The 19,759-nt window shown below is 38.3% G+C and overlaps 1 protein-coding gene across 20 annotated transcripts in view; it reads left to right on the plus strand.

The window, feature by feature from the left end:
• PHKB (phosphorylase kinase regulatory subunit beta) overlaps positions 1 to 19,759 on the plus strand; it is a 93,249-nt gene that overhangs the window by 53,492 nt on the left and 19,998 nt on the right. For 11 of the 20 annotated variants that reach the window (XM_075101530.1, XM_075101515.1, XM_075101514.1 and 8 more), the window contains 9 exons: positions 115 to 209; positions 8,064 to 8,119; positions 8,311 to 8,404; positions 11,786 to 11,869; positions 12,342 to 12,446; positions 13,071 to 13,153; positions 13,232 to 13,322; positions 17,139 to 17,200; positions 17,272 to 17,452. In XM_075101530.1, coding sequence (XP_074957631.1) covers positions 115 to 209; positions 8,064 to 8,119; positions 8,311 to 8,404; positions 11,786 to 11,869; positions 12,342 to 12,446; positions 13,071 to 13,153; positions 13,232 to 13,322; positions 17,139 to 17,200; positions 17,272 to 17,452 — 851 coding nt within the window. The remainder of the gene's footprint in view (positions 1 to 114; positions 210 to 8,063; positions 8,120 to 8,310; positions 8,405 to 11,785; positions 11,870 to 12,341; positions 12,447 to 13,070; positions 13,154 to 13,231; positions 13,323 to 17,138; positions 17,201 to 17,271; positions 17,453 to 19,759) is intronic. The other 9 variants (XM_075101517.1, XM_075101516.1, XM_075101529.1 and 6 more) reach the window with 3 other exon arrangements.

Below are 19,759 nucleotides of genomic sequence, written 5' to 3' on the forward strand. Positions count from 1 at the left end.
AACACAGATTATAGCAGCAGAAATTACTACAGAAAACATGTTTGCATGCCACCTTCACAAAAGCTGCAGGAAGTACTCAAGTCATTCTGTATTTTTATTATCCTATACTTTCAGCTGAAAAATTAGTAAGTCCTAAAGATATCGACCCCATCGGACGTTATATACCTCCACAAGATCAGCGGAATGTTAGCATGAGATTTTCAAATCAGGTAAGCATAAGCTTAGTATTAAAATATTTTTACTGAAGGAATTGTCATCTATTCGTTAGTATGGTTTTCTAATATTACAGTTAAAGTGTAGGAAAATATTAAATGTATGTACATTTTCTTAGTTGGCGGAGGATTACTTTTCAAAGGAAGATTATAACATCTGCAGTTTTGGGGAAGTGGTGCATGTTTGCCTTCAAATGAAGTGGTGCAATCAAAATTGTACATAAAATGTAAGTTTAAATAGCTGCTAATAGGTACGTTCCTTTGACTTACGTCAGGAAGGCAAGAATTAGCCTGCTTTTTTATTCCTTCAAATTAATTACCACTTCAGTGTATTAATTTTTTTTTTATTTAGAGCTCCAAAGACGTACAAGGATGAGATTCTTCTCTGGTGTGCATGGTATATACATGCACTCCTGTACTTGGCTTAAATGCATAGCAGGAATGAGTGCCCAGGGATAGGGTGCACTTGAAACATTGTCATTGAAAACCACAGCAGATAGATAGGATAAAAAGATAGAAACATGATCTGTACGTAGGGGACTTCATTTATTAAAGAGGTAAGAATTGGAAATGTGTAGCTAAGAGATGGTTTTTCGGCCTTTTTATTTCTTGGTGTAAGGAATATATATTTGGAAAGTTCCCTGTTCACCACTGTGAATTTGTTATTGAAGCATAAAATATGAAGGATTTACCTTAAGATTTATTCCAAGATCAGAAGTGAACTGTGTTTTTCTTGTTCTATCCAAATGCTGCTTAAAAACTGTTCCCTCCTCTTTCCTGTTACCAATTTAATCCAAGTACCTAGGTGGTGACTAATTCATAATGAGACTTTAATTGTTCACAGTGCAGCACTTCTGCCGTGTTAATATGAGATCATGAAAACTCAGTGACTTCATTTGTTCCCATTTTCTTTGTTTTTAAATCATGGCATTATGAGTGCTACAGAAATTGTAAGTTGCTGATGTCACCCGCCCTTTTAGAAGTGCCATTAGAAGAAGCCGATACCGAGTCAGTGTCGCATGCAGCCCACCAATATTTTTTTTGATTCTTGGAACCAATAACTTTTAATATGCCACAGGTGAACCCTTTGAAGAAGGTGATGGTTTCTTCTAAAATCACTGGTTTTGGGGGGTACACTTTATAAGATAGGGATTTTCCACATCTTCAGAGAGAAATAGCCTCTGTGCTGAGAGCTTCCCAAAAGAGATAATAAATAATGCAATAATAATTTATTTTCTCATTTGTGGGTCAATAAAGAACTTAGTAAAATGCAGTTATCCAGTAAAATTCAGCAATATAATAAGGGCTCTGAAAGCTGAGCAGTGCAGAAAGAATTGAAATAAACTTAATTAGCTACAGTTTGATGTTTTGCTTTATCTGCAAATGATGCAAGAGAAAAAAGCTTTGTCACTGGGAAAAGGGAGATCAGACATGTTTGTCATTCTCAAGTGCTTATACAGTCCTCCTTTTCTTTCAGCGCTCAACAGTTGTCTACGCTAGAATTATTTGAAAGACCAACTGTGCTCTTCTCAGGCAACTTGGTGGAGCTGATGCTTGTTAATTTTAGCTGCTTGCATCTGCTAACACTTCACCAGGAATTTTCTGTGTTGGGGATCAGTGATGTTTTTGTTGTTGTCAGGATAAGAGAATGAGAAGCCCTTCCCAGGGTGATCCTTGAGTGTATTCTGATGAACAAGACTAATTTTATATTTGAAAGCTAGAAATCAAGAGAGGATAAGATTATTCTTTTTCTTAAACTTAAAAATCTTGATAGAAATCTGACTTAGATCAATATGGTCAGCAATTCCTGTAGTTGTGCACGTCCTTTTGTATGCAAGTGGTTGTGAGATGGATTGTCTGTTGTTCAGTGCCATAAAAGTGGAGCAGTAAATGAATGAAGAAAGAAAAGCAGCTCTGGGATTGCCTAGGTCTGCTTATACCTTTGTTCTTCCCAGTGGTGCTATTTCTTTGCTGTAGATGACTGTAGTGCTTTTCTTTGATATGTAAATGGAAAAACTATCCAAGATACTGATGTGCTTCTCAGTGTGGCTTAGAAGAAAGAGAGGCACTTCTGAATTAGCAGGAATTATAGATGACTCTGGCAGCCTCTAAGCAGCAATGTAGAAGTTGTGACCAGAATGGTTAGTGTCCCTGCAGGGCTAACCAGGTGGTTGTGGAATTTCATTGGAACTGTTTGTACTGATACAGGTGATGCTGTGTTTTTGGTGGTTTTACTATTACATTAGTAAGTACATAAGTATTTATGTATAATACAAATTACATAAGTAATACATTAGTATTAGGGTAAACAATATATTTATAAACAATATATTTTTATAATATATATTTTTATATTTTATATTTTATATTTATAAAAATATGTTTGTTGATAACAGATGTTAGTTCAAATGGGTCATCATTAAGAGACGGTTAAAGAATGAAAAGCAGATGCATAGATGTGTGTCGTGGTTTAGCTCCAGCCAGCTACCAGGCCCCACCCAGCCACTTACTCACTCCCCTCCAGTTGTATGGGGGAGAGAATCAGAAGAGTAAAAGTGAGAAAACACATGGGTTGAGATAAAGGCAGTTTAATAGATAAAGCAAAAGCTGCACACATAAGCAAAGCTAAACAAGGAATTCATGCACTGCTTCCCATAGGCAGGTGGGTGTTCAGCCAGCTCCAGGAAAGCAGGGCTCCATCACGTGTAACTGTTACTTGGGAAGACAAAATGCCACAATTCTGAACACATGCCCCTTCCTTCTTCTTCCTCCAGCTTTATATGCTGAGCATGATGCCATATGGTGTGGAATATCCCTTGGGTCAGTTGGGGTCAGCTGTCCCAGCTGTGTCCCCTCCCAACTCCTTGTGCACCCCCAGCCCATTTGCTGGTGGGGTGGGGTGAGAGGCAGAAGAGGCCTTGACTCTGTGTAAGCACTGCTCAGCAGGAATAAAAACACCCCTGTGTTATCAACACTCTCTTCAGCACAAATCCAAAGTATAACCCCATCCTAGCTGCTGTGAAGAAAATCAACTCTACCCCACCCAATGTACCCAATGTATTAATGTGAGTGAGGCATGCTTTATCAGCAAAGGTCTTGCAGTTACAGTCACAAAACTTCAAGTTCCGGCTGAGAATCTTGACCTTGACTTTTTTAATCCACATTTTAAATTTGTTTAAACAGTCTACGAATATTTGATTATGCCATTTTATCTAATTGCGCTAATCTATGCAAAATCAGTATTTAGGACTTGCCTTAAAGTGCTAGGAAAATGGCTAAAATATAAAATAAGAACACATCTTCATTATGTCTTCTGAAATCAAAAGTAGTTTCTTCTCTTCAATGATATCTTCTCTTTTCTGTATAGCTAAAGAACTATTCAATTAAATTGAACAGAAAAGTATTTCTACTTTTCTTAAATTTCATTCCTGTAAGGAATTAAACAAGGATACGTAAAAATTTCAGATGCTTATATATATAAATTTTATTGAGGTACAATGTTTTGGAAGGTGATACACCAAAAAGGTGGCTTTTTAAAATTTTTATTGGAAGCCTTTTGTTGAGGAAATATTGCATAATGCGTTTTCCATGTAAGTATATTTTCATATTTTGATTGCATTGACTATAATCTCTGTAATTATTTGCCAGTGAAAAATGTGATTGATTTAGTTTATTTGTGCCTTTGGTGCCACTACAAAATTATGTCTGATACCCACATAATTGTGTAGGTTGAAGCAAGCAATGAGAAGAATTTAAAATATTCCAACCTTAGTTTTATAGTTTTGAAGCACTGGTGAAGAATATTCTAGAAATAGTTAAAGGAAAGTAAGGTAATACAGACCTACAAAGGCAAAATAGCTGTGAAAACTATATATATAAACTGCTCTATAACTACAGCTGTGAATGCATCACTCAACCTAGAAAATCTGATAAAAGAGGGCAATCTCATCTGTTGTAGAAAACAGTGGGATCAGATGAGACGTATAGTTGGCCACTTATACTAAAATGTTAATTTCCTCTGTTTATAGTTACAAGGAAGTGTTTTCTTTCCTAATTTAATGCACCAATAACTTATCTTTCTACTTTCAGGAAGAGGTCTCCATATGCTCCCTCTTGCAGAAACGCCAGTGTGGCGCTGGAGCAGGATTCTCTCTGCTAGTTTTAGTCTGTGTTCCAAAACACCATGAAGTCTAACAGCAATCAGAGCAGCTCTCCTTTGCACTAATGGTTTGCTTTGTAGTGCCAAATGGTCAGTAGTGTTTCAGGTTAAATCCTGTTCATGAGTTAAAAAGAAAACTGAATCATCCATGCTCCCTTTACTTTATCAAAAGACAATAATGCAGGGCATGTTGTTTCAGTGGGGATAACTCTTTTGAGCTGGATTCCTTAGGAGAGCTTATTTTATTATTCCTTTTTACTGCGTCTGTATCCAGGAGATATTGTGTTTATAGCACAGTTTGGGTTGTTAGATTCTGTTTTGGGAGACTCTAGTGTGTAGGAGGGCATGTGCGGTGGCAGTAATATTTGAGAAATGAGGGGAGGACTTTCTGGTTTTGTTTTGTATTGTACTGGAACATGTGTAAGCTGATTTATTTCTGTCTTATATTTAATTTCATATTAAAAAATATATAATCTTACTGAACTGTTAAAGTAAGGTTAATTAATCTTCTGGGTTAACTTGTAATATATGTATAGGGTAGCAATAATTAAATGCTCTGACCGCATGTGATGCCTGTACTCTTTTAATGTTTTGCTTTGTAGAGTTAGTAATCATTTGTGAGGACCTCATTTAAGTACTGGAAATTAAGGCTAATGCCCATCGAGGATATTGGGAAGAGAATAGTTAAAATTATAGGCTGCTTATATTTTTATTTTCAGGGAAGCAGAGAACATGAAAAAGGATCTAAAATTACTAAGCGCAGGCAGACTGAGATATAGTAAGATTCTCAGCTACCTGAATTGTGTTTAGAGTTAGAGCATGTCAGTTTTGATGGTTTAAAGTCATGTACCCTGTTGGATGATTTGTTTTGCAATGTTAATTATAAGCATACTCGTGCTTCCTTTCTCTTAATACAGTTGTTTACCACAGTTAACACAATTCTAAAATTGCTTGATGTTACTGTAGAACTTAGGGTCCATGTGTATCCATACTGTATTTCATTTAAAAAGTCTGGTGTGTTAGTGGCATTGGTCATAAACTGTTCAGCAGCATTTAGATGCTTCCAGAAGCAGATGTGTTCTGTAACAATTCAGCTGTAGTTTTGTAGCAGGAAGGTGGACTACTTGAGTTAAGTACAATTTCTTCTTTTGTATGCTATTTCTGGTTTCCTCATCTCGCTCCATATGCTTGGAAAGCCCAGTGGGTACCATTTTAATTAGTGGTCCTGAACATTGTGCCCGCTTTCTCACATGTTCAAAATGAATGGATTTTTTTTAGAGTTCTGACACTTCCTGGGAATGTGTGCAGAAAGGCATATAGAGAGAGCATCTGTCCAGTGCAGCAAAAAACTAATGCTGAGCTGCTTTCTCCGCTCGTGCCAGCAATGGAGTCAGGGATTTTTCCCTTTATCCTGCCTCAGATGGTATATAACCTTGTTATAAACTATGATTTTTTTTTTGAGAGGAGGAACACCTAATCTGTCTATCTTAGTCTTCTGAGAACCCTGAGGTATATTTATCATCTGTACAGCATGCAGCAAATATAGTTGAAACAGATCCTTCTGCCCACTATCTGGTGTTAAACTACAAGGCAGAAGGGTGGAGCTGGGGGGGGAGGGTCTGCTGCAGTGTCTTGGGGAGATGGTGATGGTTGTGTGAACAACACCTTAGCTGGCATTATTAGGCAAAAGTGAAATCGAAACTATTAAAATGGAACTTGTAACAACAATAGGATTTATTTAGCAGAACATTTAGGAGTTTAATGCTTTTTCCACTGTTGTTTTTATTTATAGCAAATGCTATATATCATGATCATTATTGAAAAGTGGCAACTTTTTCATTAGTATTGTATATGCTATTTTAATCTATGTTTTTCTAGACCACTACTTGTGATTCTCCAGGCCTTGACACATTAAATGATGATGAAAGTAACTTTGTTTAATGTTACAGCAATCGTCATACAGAAATTTTAGTTATATTTTTCCACAATACCTTTTCAAAGTCTAGCTATTTTTCACACAGATTTTGTGTCGTACCAGTTGTGCTGCAGATGCATTTGCTTAGTTATGGCCCATGTTATTGGCTGCTATAAATGAGTCCTGCTACTGGATACCTCTGTGCATGGGAGGCACACCTTGATGGAGACGCAGCTTACAGAGATTTATGTATTGCTTACAGTCTGTGGGTACACAGTCCGACTCAGTTTGTCATTTGTACATCAATAATTAAGTTGACCCTTAACTTGAAGACCGCTCCCCAAGTTTGGTCACAGGCTGTCTATAAATCAATACAATCTTGGAGGGGGTGCTCTCATTTTCTGTGGAGGGGTGTGTCTTTGCTTTTTGTTTTATAAACGTGATGCATTGATTATGGTAGAGAATTGGTTTGAGATTTCTTACTGTTTGTATAAGTGCAATCAATAGCATGATCAACTTACTCTGAGGAGGAAAATCTTCTAATGCCACTTGGACTTCTGACTTCTTAATCTTGTTTCTTTGTGCATGTACTTGGATCACAAGCTTTTACTTCATGGGGCAAAAAATGCAAAATTTTTAGCGGAAACAGTGCTGATAGACTTTTGGGAAAATGTTATCAAGAATTTCTTCTGTAAATCTGTAAGATTTAGCTTGCTAGCAAGGCTCACAGATGCCCAAACAAGCAAGCGGTCACTCTGAACTCTTTGTTCTGAATTGATACGTCTGTCCTTCTATCTTCACGGAAAACACTGTATTTGTATATAAGCAAATTATAGAAAATGTATTTAACTTTTGTCATTCACATTCTGGTACTTTCTAGGCAAAAGTAGACAAAAAACATTTTAGGAATGCAAATGTATGCTGCTTTTATTTCTCGTGATGGTACAGTCATTGAATGCCAGAGAAGAAATGAACAAGGAATAACTGGGACATCTCATGTTTTAGCTAGGAGTGCATGCTGCCAGTGAAAAGAATGGTGAATTGCCATTTCAGGACCCAGGGAGTCACGTCAATGACTTCACCCAGCATGCTGAGTTCATTCCTATTTGCTTGATTTCCTGATATTTAATACTAGTATTTATTTCAAACATGAAGTATCTGTGTTATAAACAATGCAAGGAAATGCTGTTATCTCCTGTAAGATGTGACATATCTTTCATATGTGAAGAGTATCTGTCCAATCAAAATATTTCAGAGTAAAGGGTTGAAATCATCAGTTCATTATTTTAAAGTTAATATTATCGGTTGCCCAAATAGATGAGTTATTTCACTCTTTGCAAAAATGCATATCAAAACATTATGCTATATCAGCCATATAAATTGGTTGTATAAATTCGAAATTTTTGTAGGAAGCAAAATGTTTTTCTATTTTTTATTTAAAATAATTTAAAAAACAAAATTAAACAAACAGACAAACAAAACCCCAACAAACAAAACAAACAGTGGAAAAGATTACCAGAAACCTATTTATTAGTAATTCTCCAAAATGTATCATGCAAAATATTATTGATAGGTCAGTCTTTCTGTAGTTTTGAGATTTACAAGTTTTAGTCCTGTGTTGGTCTTTCAATTTGTTTACACAGTAAGAAAAAGCAGTGCAGACAGGGATGTCTGTCATATTCATGAGTTGTTTAAATAGACATTGTCCCCATTCATGCTATATCTAACAAAATATTTTGTTAGCAATGCTAATAAATAATTTTTTGTTATTTTCTAGGGCCCTTTAGAAAATGATTTGGTTGTACATGTGGCCCTGATAGCAGAAAGTCAGCGGTATGTATTTACTTTTCTTAGGAATGTATGTATTAAGGAAGAGTTGAACAATAGACATCCTAAATTTGCTAAAGGTATTCAAGAAACTGTAGAATCTAGTACTGCTACTCGTGTGTCTGCTGCCAAGATAACTGTTAAAACTAAGACTGTCCTGTGATTTGTCATTAAATTTGTCATTATTTCATTCGTAGCCTACAAGTTTTTCTGAACACATACGGAATCCAAACTCAGACACCCCAGCAGGTAGAACCAATTCAGATATGGGCTCAGAAAGAACTTGTCAAAGTAAGGAGTTCTGCATTTAATATTACTTATCTATCTGTAAATTTCTTTTGCAACAACAGGAATTTATATCAAGCTATTAAGACTTGTATCTCCGTAAGCTTGTTATCTACCTTTTTGTGTTATTCTAATTCAGTTGCAAGATATGCTGACACTGGTCAGTTATACAGGCCTAGTTAGAGCTTTCAGTGAAACACTGAAGCCCAGACATTCTGTTATCTGATGAGGCTTATTACCTGAGCCACTTTCAAAAGAATAATGAATGAATAATAAAATCTTAATCATAGTAATAGTACAGTAGACTAAGTGAAACTTGATGGACAAACAAGCAAAAGAGCAATAGTCAAAGAAATGGATTAAGGCAGTAAGCATAAACCATCTTAGAATTTCATAGCACAGCCCCTGTAACAGGCATTATGCAGTCTTCTTTGGTGGTGCTTTTTTTTCACACGTCCCATGGGTCGACTATATCTAGGAGGTTTGGTGTTTAAACCCTTTTTGGTTTACCCCTTTAACTCAGCATATTTAAAAATCTACAGTCAAACATTACTTCAGAATCTTCAGAATCACTTTCATCCTCTGCGAAGGCTTCAGGTTTTCCTTTGTCCATCCAGGCAAGTAGTCTCCTAAGGGAGTCCCATATCCTTTCACTTAAAAGGCAGGCCCTTTAGCCCTTACCTGTACTGAGCCACACTGATGGTGCCAGCTTAGATGCATCTGTTCAGGTAGCTGTCAATGACATGTCAAGAGAGCAGTCAAAGATGAAGGGCATCTACAGGCCATACTGGTCTGTTTCAGCATTCTCTTAGGACTACCATGGCCTCTTTTCTGTTCAGTCATTTCTAGTACTTTACATCTAGCACTTCAGCTACACTGAAGCTTCAAGCTGTCTACTGCTCTTTGTACTGGAAATACATTTAAATGTAAGAGGCTGATAAACGCGCTGATCAGTAATTGTAGGACAACTTGTCAAAAGTCCTAATAAAAATCTGTATGATTGCTGGGTGCCTATTTACCGCTGTCTCTGATACACCTGGACCCTTCCTCTGAAAAAGCCTTGAAGGTAGTCCCACTGTACGTAACCAAGCCTTAATGAGTTGCACAGAACTGTCAGACAAGTACACTGATCCAGAGTCACGGATGTGTGCTAGTTATATTCCGTCCTTCACCACCTGAAGTTTGATGGTGGATTAGGGACATAAAGCTGTTGTTTGACTTTGCATTATACAAATTGTCTCAGACAAGAGTGATGAATTCTGAATACCTGGGGGAAGTATAACAAAAGTATTTAGTTTACCAATCCTGAAGTTCCAGTTGTGGAACAAATGCATGCAGTATATAGGGAAAAAGTATATATGTAGTGGAAGTATAGGTCAGGAACAGAGCAGAATACTTCCCAGGCACAGACTGGTACTAAAAGAACACAGAAACAGATGGTGTGAAAGACCATTCTAGTTTGATTCACTCTCATAAATCAACCCAACAGTCCAGTCTGCTTTCACAGCCATTTCTTGCTATTAGCAGCCTTAATATTCCAGAACTGAAGGGTGATTTAATAAAAAAAACCCCGCTTGAAGCAGCTGGACTTGTACAAAACTGTTCTCTTGTTCGGTTACTCTGGTGCTGAATCTGACCTGATGTTTTGATCGTAACAGATCAAGATGGAAAGCTATTACTAGAAGATTAAATTGCTTTAGTAGACTATAGAACAACGTGAAGCCTCAAGCTAAAGAAAGAGATTTCAAGGGAAAAGACAATATTACAATACTACTGGAGTTCTTTTTTTGTTACTAAAACATTTCATGTTTTATGTTCTAGCAACATGAAGGTCCTTTTAGTGGAAAATTACAATATCTACTGCCATTTTTCTAGTCCCATTATTTACTACAAAAGGGCTCAGCATTCTTTTGGTTTCATGATGTATAGGTGGGTTATTTAAAGCCATTAATGCTTCGATGTCTCCATTCCTTTACCACTTCAATATGGTTACTTAGTCTGGATGAACAGGTAATATAGGTAATCTTGTTTATTTTCTTTTTTAAATAGTTCTTGGTATTAATGCAGAAACACAGGCAATATCAGGAAGGCACCAACCTGACAGCAGTAAAAAAGCTATTGAGTGTAATGTTTGTTCAAGTGTTCACTTTCATTTGCTTCTGAATTTTCTTCCTATAACATAAAGGGAGATTGAGCTTAGGGAAATGTTCTGAATTCTGAATGTCCTAAAGTTCTAGTAATAGCAGGTTCCTTACTGAAAACAGCCCAAATAAGGAAAAATTACACCTTTCAGTCTGGTTTAACTGATCCATTTATACTGTCTTGCTCACGGCTTAGTTGTTTTTTGTGGTTTTATTCTCATACACTGTAATAAATGGAGATTATTTCTTTAATATGCAAGTCTTACAAAGATTTTATTAGTTGAAGTAATACCAGGCATACATAATTTAACTCAAATAAGAATCAAGCAATGAATGATGAGATAGTTCCATCTTGCTTGTGTTGTTGATACATTAATTTTGTAGGCCTTTACTAAAATTAGAATAAAGACCTTTAAAGAGTTCCTATATTACTCTCTTACTTTTGTAGCCACATCAGAAAAGTGTTCCAGAGGCAAAATTGGCCAGATGATAAATGCAAATGATCCTTTTAAAAATTATTTCAATGAGCAATTTGAAGATTTGAAAAGTATTTTAATTATATCGACTAGAAATATAATAGGAGTAAGAAGGTAAAACTAAGATCTAATATACAGGAAACAAGTTTCAGTTCAATTTTGAAGCTCTGCAGATAGGCAGGATGCTGGTGCTTTGTCCCAGCCTGATGCTGCAGCCATGTGTCCAGATCATAGCATGAGGCTCCTGCTCAGCAGCCTTAGCCTTACTTGCTTATCCTTAATGAAGAGACCTCTCTTTTAACATACACCAGTGTTAACTGTGTTTTCACCTTCATGAATAAGGCGAAAAGCCTTCATTCTCACAAAACGATTATTAGGAAAAGGGAAGGAGAACTGTCACACCAGATCTACAGCAGAGTGCCAGTCTGCCAGCAGTGACGTGCATTGCACTGGAGCGCCTGGCAGACTGGTAGGGAGCAGACTATGTGTCGTATCTTCTTGCAGCTTGTGTTTCTTGCTTCAATGGCATAGTTGACTTTTCTTTGCTGCAAAGGTACCTGTTGTTACTAAGAGAAATAAATTTAGTCTTTGAACCAAATCCCGTGTCCTCTCACTTTATTGATTTTTGTTATATAGATGTATGTCACATTTTATGAATCTTGTTTTCTAATTAAAGCAGAGTGCACACAGCTTTCCAGGTGAGACCCAGTAGGGGTGTAAGGAAGGCTTCTATCTAGGTTTCCCTCAGTTTTCATAATTCTTTCTCACAGGCTTACTTCCATTTGGGAATCAATGGCAAACTGGGATTATCTGGAAGACCAGACAGGCCTATAGGATGTCTTGGAACATCAAAGGTTGTTGCAAGAAATTTTTATTAGTTTTATATTTATTATTAATATATTTTTCTAACAAACATTGACTTAGACTCTGAATGATTTTCAGTAGAATTGAAGTGTCATTTTATTTTATGCACGTATCTCATTTTAAAGACCTTGTCACATTTTTTGCTGTTATGAACATGCACGCTCTGCCTACTATTAAACTGTTTTGTGTTCCCTACACACCCAATTACAGCACTAGTTGGCCAAAACAGGCTGAATGGTGATGAAGTGACTGCTTTGACTGGAACAGCCTCTAGATCTCCATACCTAATAACAGAGTACCTAAAATCAGCTATGTAGGTTTTATCTTAAATATTTTTTTAATTCAACTCTTCTACATTGATTTTTACTTTGATAGTTTCAATTTTTCTTTTTTCCTATTCAGCTACTTCAATGCTTCAAATATTTTAAAGAAAAGACTAATGGAAGCTTTATCTCTCAACAGATTTATCGAATACTAGGAAAGACTGTAGTTTGCTACTCGATCATTTTTGATCTGAGTGATTTCTACATGTCTCAGGATGTTATGATGTTGATTGATGACATTAAGGTAAATACCTGTAATTTTCCTTTGAGAAACTGACAAAAAGAGAGTCTGTAGTAGAATAAACTGTGAAGTTTGATAAAATCAAAGACCAAAAGGGGAACACAGTATAGCTTGTATTCTTCTAATGTAAACTCACAGTTTATATTGGAGTTTATATGAAGGCCTCACCAGGAGGAAATATTACTCAACTTTGCACAAAGATTAAAGATTGCCTTCCTTCCCTACCTTTAAGGCAAGCATCAGTGCCAGGCTTACCTGTCAAGTCCCCAGTGCTTGAGCAGCTGCTTGCAGTGCATGGAAGGCAGCGCTGGTTGTGTCATGCTAAGGGCTATGGTTCAAGCCCTGGACTCCCATGGGTACTTACTAGGTCGCTACCTAGTAAGGTCGCTACCAGACATAGGCTAGGAGTATTTTCAGAAAAGTTGTGAAGTAACAGGGCTTGAAAGCAGCTTATATTTGTTGGAAAAATCTGATAGTGATTTATTAGCTAAGGTTTTTTTATTCTGTTGGGTCTTTCAGTGCTGTTATTCTAAGATAGCTCTTCTAATACCTTGTACTGTGCATTCAGGTGTGTTGTGCTTGTGGGTTTTTATTTTTTTGGTGACTAACGTATTATTTCTTACCTAGAATGCACTGCAGTTCATTAAGCAGTATTGGAAAATGCATGGTCGTCCACTGTTTGTTGTACTTATCCGTGAAGACAATATAAGGTAGAGAGATAAAAGCATCATTTGCAGTGGAGTGTTTACCTAATCACAAGACTAATGGCGTTCTGTTTCAAATTTCAGAGGGAGCAGATTCAATCCAATATTAGACATGTTGGCAGCCTTTAGGAAGGGAATTGTTGGAGGAGTGAAAGTTCATGTTGACAGAGTACAGGTATGATGTTTTTCCTGAATGTTGTGTTCTTACCTCCTGGTATTGGTACATGTGTTCTTACTACTTCTGTTTTTCATGTGACTTCTAAGTATTTTATTTCGTATCATAATATTAAGGAGTCAAAACCTAAGACATTTGGTAGTTTTGTTTTATCTCAAAAGAAACATGGGTTTATTTTAATTTCTTTTGGTGAGTCTTTTGAAAGTGATAACCTTCACAGAGGATTTTCGGAAGGGATTAGGTTTTTTTTTAATGTTCGGCAACCTTGTGAAATTAACACCAAAGGATAAATCCACAATGTCGAGCACTGAGGGATTTATTTTGATTACATAATCAACAAGGGAGAAAAAGGTGCTTCACGTATATTAAACAAGAACTAAGATCTAGTTTTAACATCTTTGCTGTTTGAATTAATCTTAAAGCAGGAATGTTACTTCATTAAAAAGTGAAAATTACTGAGTCAAGTGCTGTTTTAGACACATGTGCTAGTTATTCTTAGTTTACACCTACTGAAGGGGCCTTGTTTTTCTAAGAGAGAAGAGCAAAGACACAGGTATGATTTCTTGTTCCCTAGAAAATAATGAATTTGTAAAAGAGCTGGGTCATTTGTAAATTAAATAGCTATAATGGTTTAAGGTATCCTTGTCATCTTTCAACTATTTATGTATTTCTACCGGTTGTGTCCAGGTCATATAGTCTCTCCTGTTACCATTTACTTTTCCTATAGTGAATGCCATTACTGTACGAGGAAGTCCTTCCATTTGTCTACAGTGTTTGTTGTTGTGGTTTTTTTATTCAACTGCAATTACTTTCTTGCCTTCCATTTGATTAAACTGATACATTATCAGGTGAGAAATCTCTCAACCTACATAATGTGTCCTTAGTTTAAGCACTACACTGTTACAGTTGTCAGGGGCAAGCTTCCCCTTCCATAGTCATCGACCCTCTGGAAAGATTTTTTTAAAGTAATTAATTAGTAGTTTAAAAGTATTTAAGATGTTGACAGTCATTGGTCTTTGGTTTGTTATCCATTAATAAGAGTACTTGGTAAAACTACCAAAAAAAGTTTACTTGGCTTTAAGGTACCTTATAAACCTCACAAAACCAAAGCTGTACGAGGTATGGTGCGTTAAAATTGTGCTGTGAGCGCCCTGAGCTGTAATCAACAGTCATGATTTACCATCGAAAATAGTTATGATGTGGTTAAGCAACCTGATGCCTGGCCTCTGCTAAGCAGTAGCCATGTTCCCTTTCCCTGTGAACCAGCACCCACTGGAGCCAGCAGAGAAACCACACAAGCAGGGGTGCCAGAGGAGAGGGAGGCCTGCTGTTAGCCAGGCTCAGGCTGCCTTCTGCTGCCAGATCAAGGCTGCAGTTTTTGGAATTACTGATGACAGGTCCGGCACGGGCGAGTTCTGCCCTCCCAGGTTTGTCATTGGTCATTGCCCTTGCTCCAGTTCTGCTGATGAATTTGTGTCTAACCACGCTCCAACACTAAACTACAGAATGATCAGATGTGAAAGCAAAGCGAAACCATATGTAGTTAATAACAATATCACAGAGGTGAAGAGCTGGTAACTTTTGTAGATCGATGGAGTGGGTCGAAGCATGTGCAGAAATAATCACTTCCAATGGATCCGCCACTGAGAGAGCATGTGCTGGTTTTGGCTGCAATAGAGTTAGTTCTCTTCACTGTAGCTGGTGAAGTGTCAATGGCACATTGATGCTGTAGTGGCTGTTAAGCAGCGGCTCAGTGTCTAAGTAGCGCCTGTAGTAATCAGGGTCCTTTCCAGCTTCCAATGCTCTGCCACATGGGCAAGAGGCTGGGAGGGGTGGGGCCACAGCCAAGACAGCTGACCCCAACTGGCCAAAGGGATGTTCATTCCATACCATGTGACTCCATGACCAGTATATTAACGAGGGCAGTTGGCACATGGGGGTGGTTGTGACTCAGGGACTGGTGGTGTTGAGTCAGTGGGTGGCTGTGTCACATGTGGGCTGTTTTGGTGGTTAATTCCCCCCCACCCCCTGGGTTTCACCTCTCTCAGTGTTTTTCTTTCCATTGCATTATTGTTGCTGCTGTTGTTTTATTTTAATTATTACACTGTTCTTATCTCAACCTATGAGCTTTACCCTTCTGATTCGCTCCCCCATCCTGCCGGAGGGGGAGTGAGGGAGTGGCTGCGAGGGGCTGAGTTGCTCGCTAAACAGGACTATAATACAACTTCATGAAGTACTGTTACATACTTGATCCCTGTAGCTTGAATGAAATATCTTGTAAAAAAACACCACAAGAATGCCTTCTACTTTTTTCAGTGAGAAATTCTTAACACATCCATAAATACACTGTGCTAACTTACCCATATGTCAGTACAACATGTTTAATTATGCTGCAGCATATTAGTTATTAAGATTTTATTCCTGTTATGGCAGTAAGCTAAGGATATAAAAACGGATTTGGGTTAAATGGAAATTGTCTTGCATCTCTTAGTTATTCTTAATGTCCCTTTCTCTTTTGTAACTTTCCAAAGCCCTTATATCTTTCTTTTACCCTTTTTATAAATGAATGGCAGCTGTTGATGATGAGCACGTTTACTGGTGTAATACGGTGTGCTTTCTCCATCAGTTCAACTATAATCTTTGTCTTACTACATGGTTGGCACATATTGGAAACAGCCTTGTTTCATTATGGGGGAGGATTTGGGACAAGAACAAGGGATGTGTCTAATTCGTGGTGTTTTCTTAAATAATTAATCTATTCCAAGGTAATGTATTGAATCTTTGTGAATTGTATTCAGCTGCATCATTTAGATACATATGCGTAAATGTGCCTAGAGATAGAATGTTATGTCTCATAATTGGGTGAATGCTCTTTTTTCTTTTAAAATATATAAAATGTAATTTCATTTTAAAATATCTATGCATAGAAGCCTTGTAGCCTTTTTCTGATTTTCATCTTCACTGTTTCCTTTGTTGTCATGTATTCAAGAAGATATGCAAGTCAAAGAATGAATGACACTAGCAATAAACGCTAAGCAAATTTTTTAATATTCATTCATCCCACAGTGTAATGGAGCAATATTTTACTGCAGCTTGTGTACAGTCAAAACGGAATTTAAAAGTTCACATTACGCACTCAATTTTATTTAGCTAATGAAAACCATAAAACAACCAGTCTTAAAAAGCAGTCTTCAAATGCTGTAGTACAATATGTTTCCTCTGGAGTACATAAATAGGGAACCCATAAACTTGGAGTGACTAAATTGTAATAACTACATCAGATAAAGGCAACATTGAATTTCAGGTACATAATACTCTGAGTATTTGTAAGCTGCATTTGATGTGCAAACATAAGGCAGGAATGCTTGGATTAAGGAATGACTAGAGTGGGAAACACTATTATGTTGCCTTTTCCTGTAACATCACTGAGACTGACAGGAAAACTACCCATCCTTCAGCGATCCCTGAAACAACAAACATTTTGATCCAGAACATGGGTATCATGCACGACTCTGAGGAATGCCCATCCCGATTCATGTGTTTTCATCAGACCTATTTTGGGGAGGCGGGCTGGACATGGCTCGATTAAGCTGTATACTGCAGGCAAAAGGACAGCATCCCTGAGAGACTTCTGCTGCCTTAAGTGGGATCTTAACAAAGGGGAAAAATACTCTGAAAGTGTGAAGATATTTGGAACTGTAGATAAAAGTTACTCTCTTAATGGAAACCACCAGCAACATATTGAGATCAAAATACAACTATGTAGTTACATCTATTTCTGCATATTTTTAATTTGTTTTCAATTTGTCATTTCAGACATTAATATCTGGAGCAGTTGTTGAACAACTTGACTTCCTAAGAATCGCTGACACAGAAGAGTAAGGCTATGTGTAAATAAGACTGATGAAGTATTTGATAATTAAAATATTTTCTGAACTATGAAGAAAAGAAATATATTATTTTTCAGGGCTCCTGTATTTAAGAGTTTGGAGGAGTTGGATCTTCCAAAACATTCAAAAGTCAAGAGACAGTCTAGTACTCCAAATGCTTCTGAACTTGAGCAGCAACCTGATGTAAATATTAATGACTGGAAGAACAAGTCAACATATGAGATCCTGCAGAAACTTAATGTAAGAAAACTAGATAAAAATAGAGTGTAACTTCATTCTCATGAAATGAGAAATTATGTGCTGGTATTCTTTTTAACAGCAACCTACTTAGATCAACACAATTAATGTCATAGTTCAGTGCTAATAATATAGCTAGTAACATAAAATGTCTGATGTTCCTCTTCACGCTTGGGAACCTTCCTCTCGACAGTCCTTTATCTTAGCATCACAGAGCTTTCTGGCCCTTCATGCTGTAACTGCTGGCTTCCACTTCTCCCAGCTACCCAAGTCATCTTCTGGTACGGAATGACTGTCTAAAAGGAGATCCATTTGTCATAGATCTCATGAATAGGTATTTTATTGTTAGACTAAAATTCAGAAGACTTCAACAGCTGGTATTCAGTGGTAAATTCTACCAAGGGAAAGTTCCAATCTGGCGTTTTTCCTGTATCTAGAATCACAGAATCACAGAATCACAGGTTGGAAGGAACCTCAGGGATCATCTAGTCCAACCTTTCTAGGAAGAGCAGAGTCTAAACAAGGTGGCCCAGCACCCTGTCCAGACGACTCTTGAAGGTGTCCAACGTGGCTGAGTCAACCACTTGCCTGGGGAGATTATTCCAATGGTGACTGTCCTCACTGTGAAAAATTTCCCTCTGGTGTCCAACTGGAATCTCCCCAAGAGGAACTTGTGTCCGTTCCCCCTTGTCCTCTCCATGTGATTCTTTGTAAAAAGGGATTCTCCATCTTCTTTGTAGCTACCCCTTAAGTACTGGTACATGGTGATGAGATCCCCTCTGAGCCTCCTTTTCTCAAGGCTGAACAAACCCAGTTCTCCCAGCCTATCCCCATATGGCAGGCTTCCCAGTCCTCTGATCATCTTGGTGGCCCTTCTCTGGACCCCTTCCAGCCTGTCCACATCCTTTTTGTATAGCAGGGACCAGAACTGTACACAGTACTCCAGGTGTGGCCTGACAAGCGCTGAGTAGAGTGGGATAATGACTTCTTTCTCTCTGCTGGCGATGCCCTTTTTGATGCAACCCAGCATCCTGTTGACCTGCTTGGCTGCAGCAGCACACTGTTTGCTCATGTTGAGCTTCCTGTCCACCAGGACCCCCAGGTCCCTTTCCACAGAGCTGCTCTGCAGCCAGGTGGATCCCAGTCTGTACTGCACTCCCAGGTTGTGTTTTCCCAGGTGCATGATCTTACATAAGGTTCTTGCTGGCCCACTCCTCCAGCCTATCCAGATCTTCCTGCAGAGCAGCTCTCCCTTCCGGAGTGCCTACTTCCCCACTCAACTTGGTGTCATCAGCAAACTTCATCAGGCTACACTTGATGCCATTATCCAGATCACTTATAAAGATGTTGAATAACATTGGGCCCAATATTGATCCCTGGGGGACTCCACTTGTGACAGGTTGCCACTTGGAAAAGGAGCTATTTATCACCACCCTTTGGGTGCGGCCTGTCAGCCAGTGCCCCACCCACTGCACAGACCACTTGCCTAGGCCATAACACATCAATTTCTCCAGGAGGAGACTGTGGGGGACCATGTCAAAGGCCTTGGAGAAGTCCAGGTAGGCAATGTCCACTGCCTGCCCCATGTCAACCAGGCAAGTCACTTTGTCATAGAAGGTCACCAGGTTTGTCAAGCACGATCAGCCTTTAGAGAAGCCATGTTGGCTTTTCCCAATCATGTGCTTCATTTGACTTGTGGTGGCCCTCAGGAGGATTCGTTCCCAGGGACTGAAGTAAGGCTGATGGGCCTATAGTTACCCGCATCCTCCCTCAGGCCCTTCTTGTAGATAGGGGTAACATATGCCTTCCTCCAGTCCTCTGGGACATCCCCCGTTCTCCATGACTTCTCAAAGATTATGCAATGATGTCAGCCATCTCTCAACACCGTTGGTTGGATGGCATCAGGGCCCATTGATTTGTAGGGGTCAAGCTCCTGTAGTAATTCATGTACTAACTCTTCCTTCACTGATGGTGGGTTGGTGTTTGGATCAATCGGCAATTTCATTCCCAAAGCCTGGGACCCAACAGTGTTTGTAAAGACAGAGGTGAAGAAGGTGTTGAGGACCTCTGCCTTTTCAGCATCATTGGTGATTGACTCTCCTTTTCCATTTAACAGTAGGCCTATGTTTTCCTTCTTTTTCTGCTTGTGGTTGACATGTCTGAAGAAACCTTTCTTGTTATTTTTTATGTCTACAGCCAGTTTCAATTCAAATTGGGCTTTGGCTTTTCTGACTGCGTCTCAGCACTCTCTGGCTATGCCCTTGTAGTTCTTGGTGGACAATCCTCCACTTCTCCATTTTTGGTGTGCTT

This window comes from Phalacrocorax aristotelis, chromosome 8, assembly GCF_949628215.1.
Source record: "Phalacrocorax aristotelis chromosome 8, bGulAri2.1, whole genome shotgun sequence".
Classification (NCBI taxonomy): domain Eukaryota; kingdom Metazoa; phylum Chordata; class Aves; order Suliformes; family Phalacrocoracidae; genus Phalacrocorax; species Phalacrocorax aristotelis.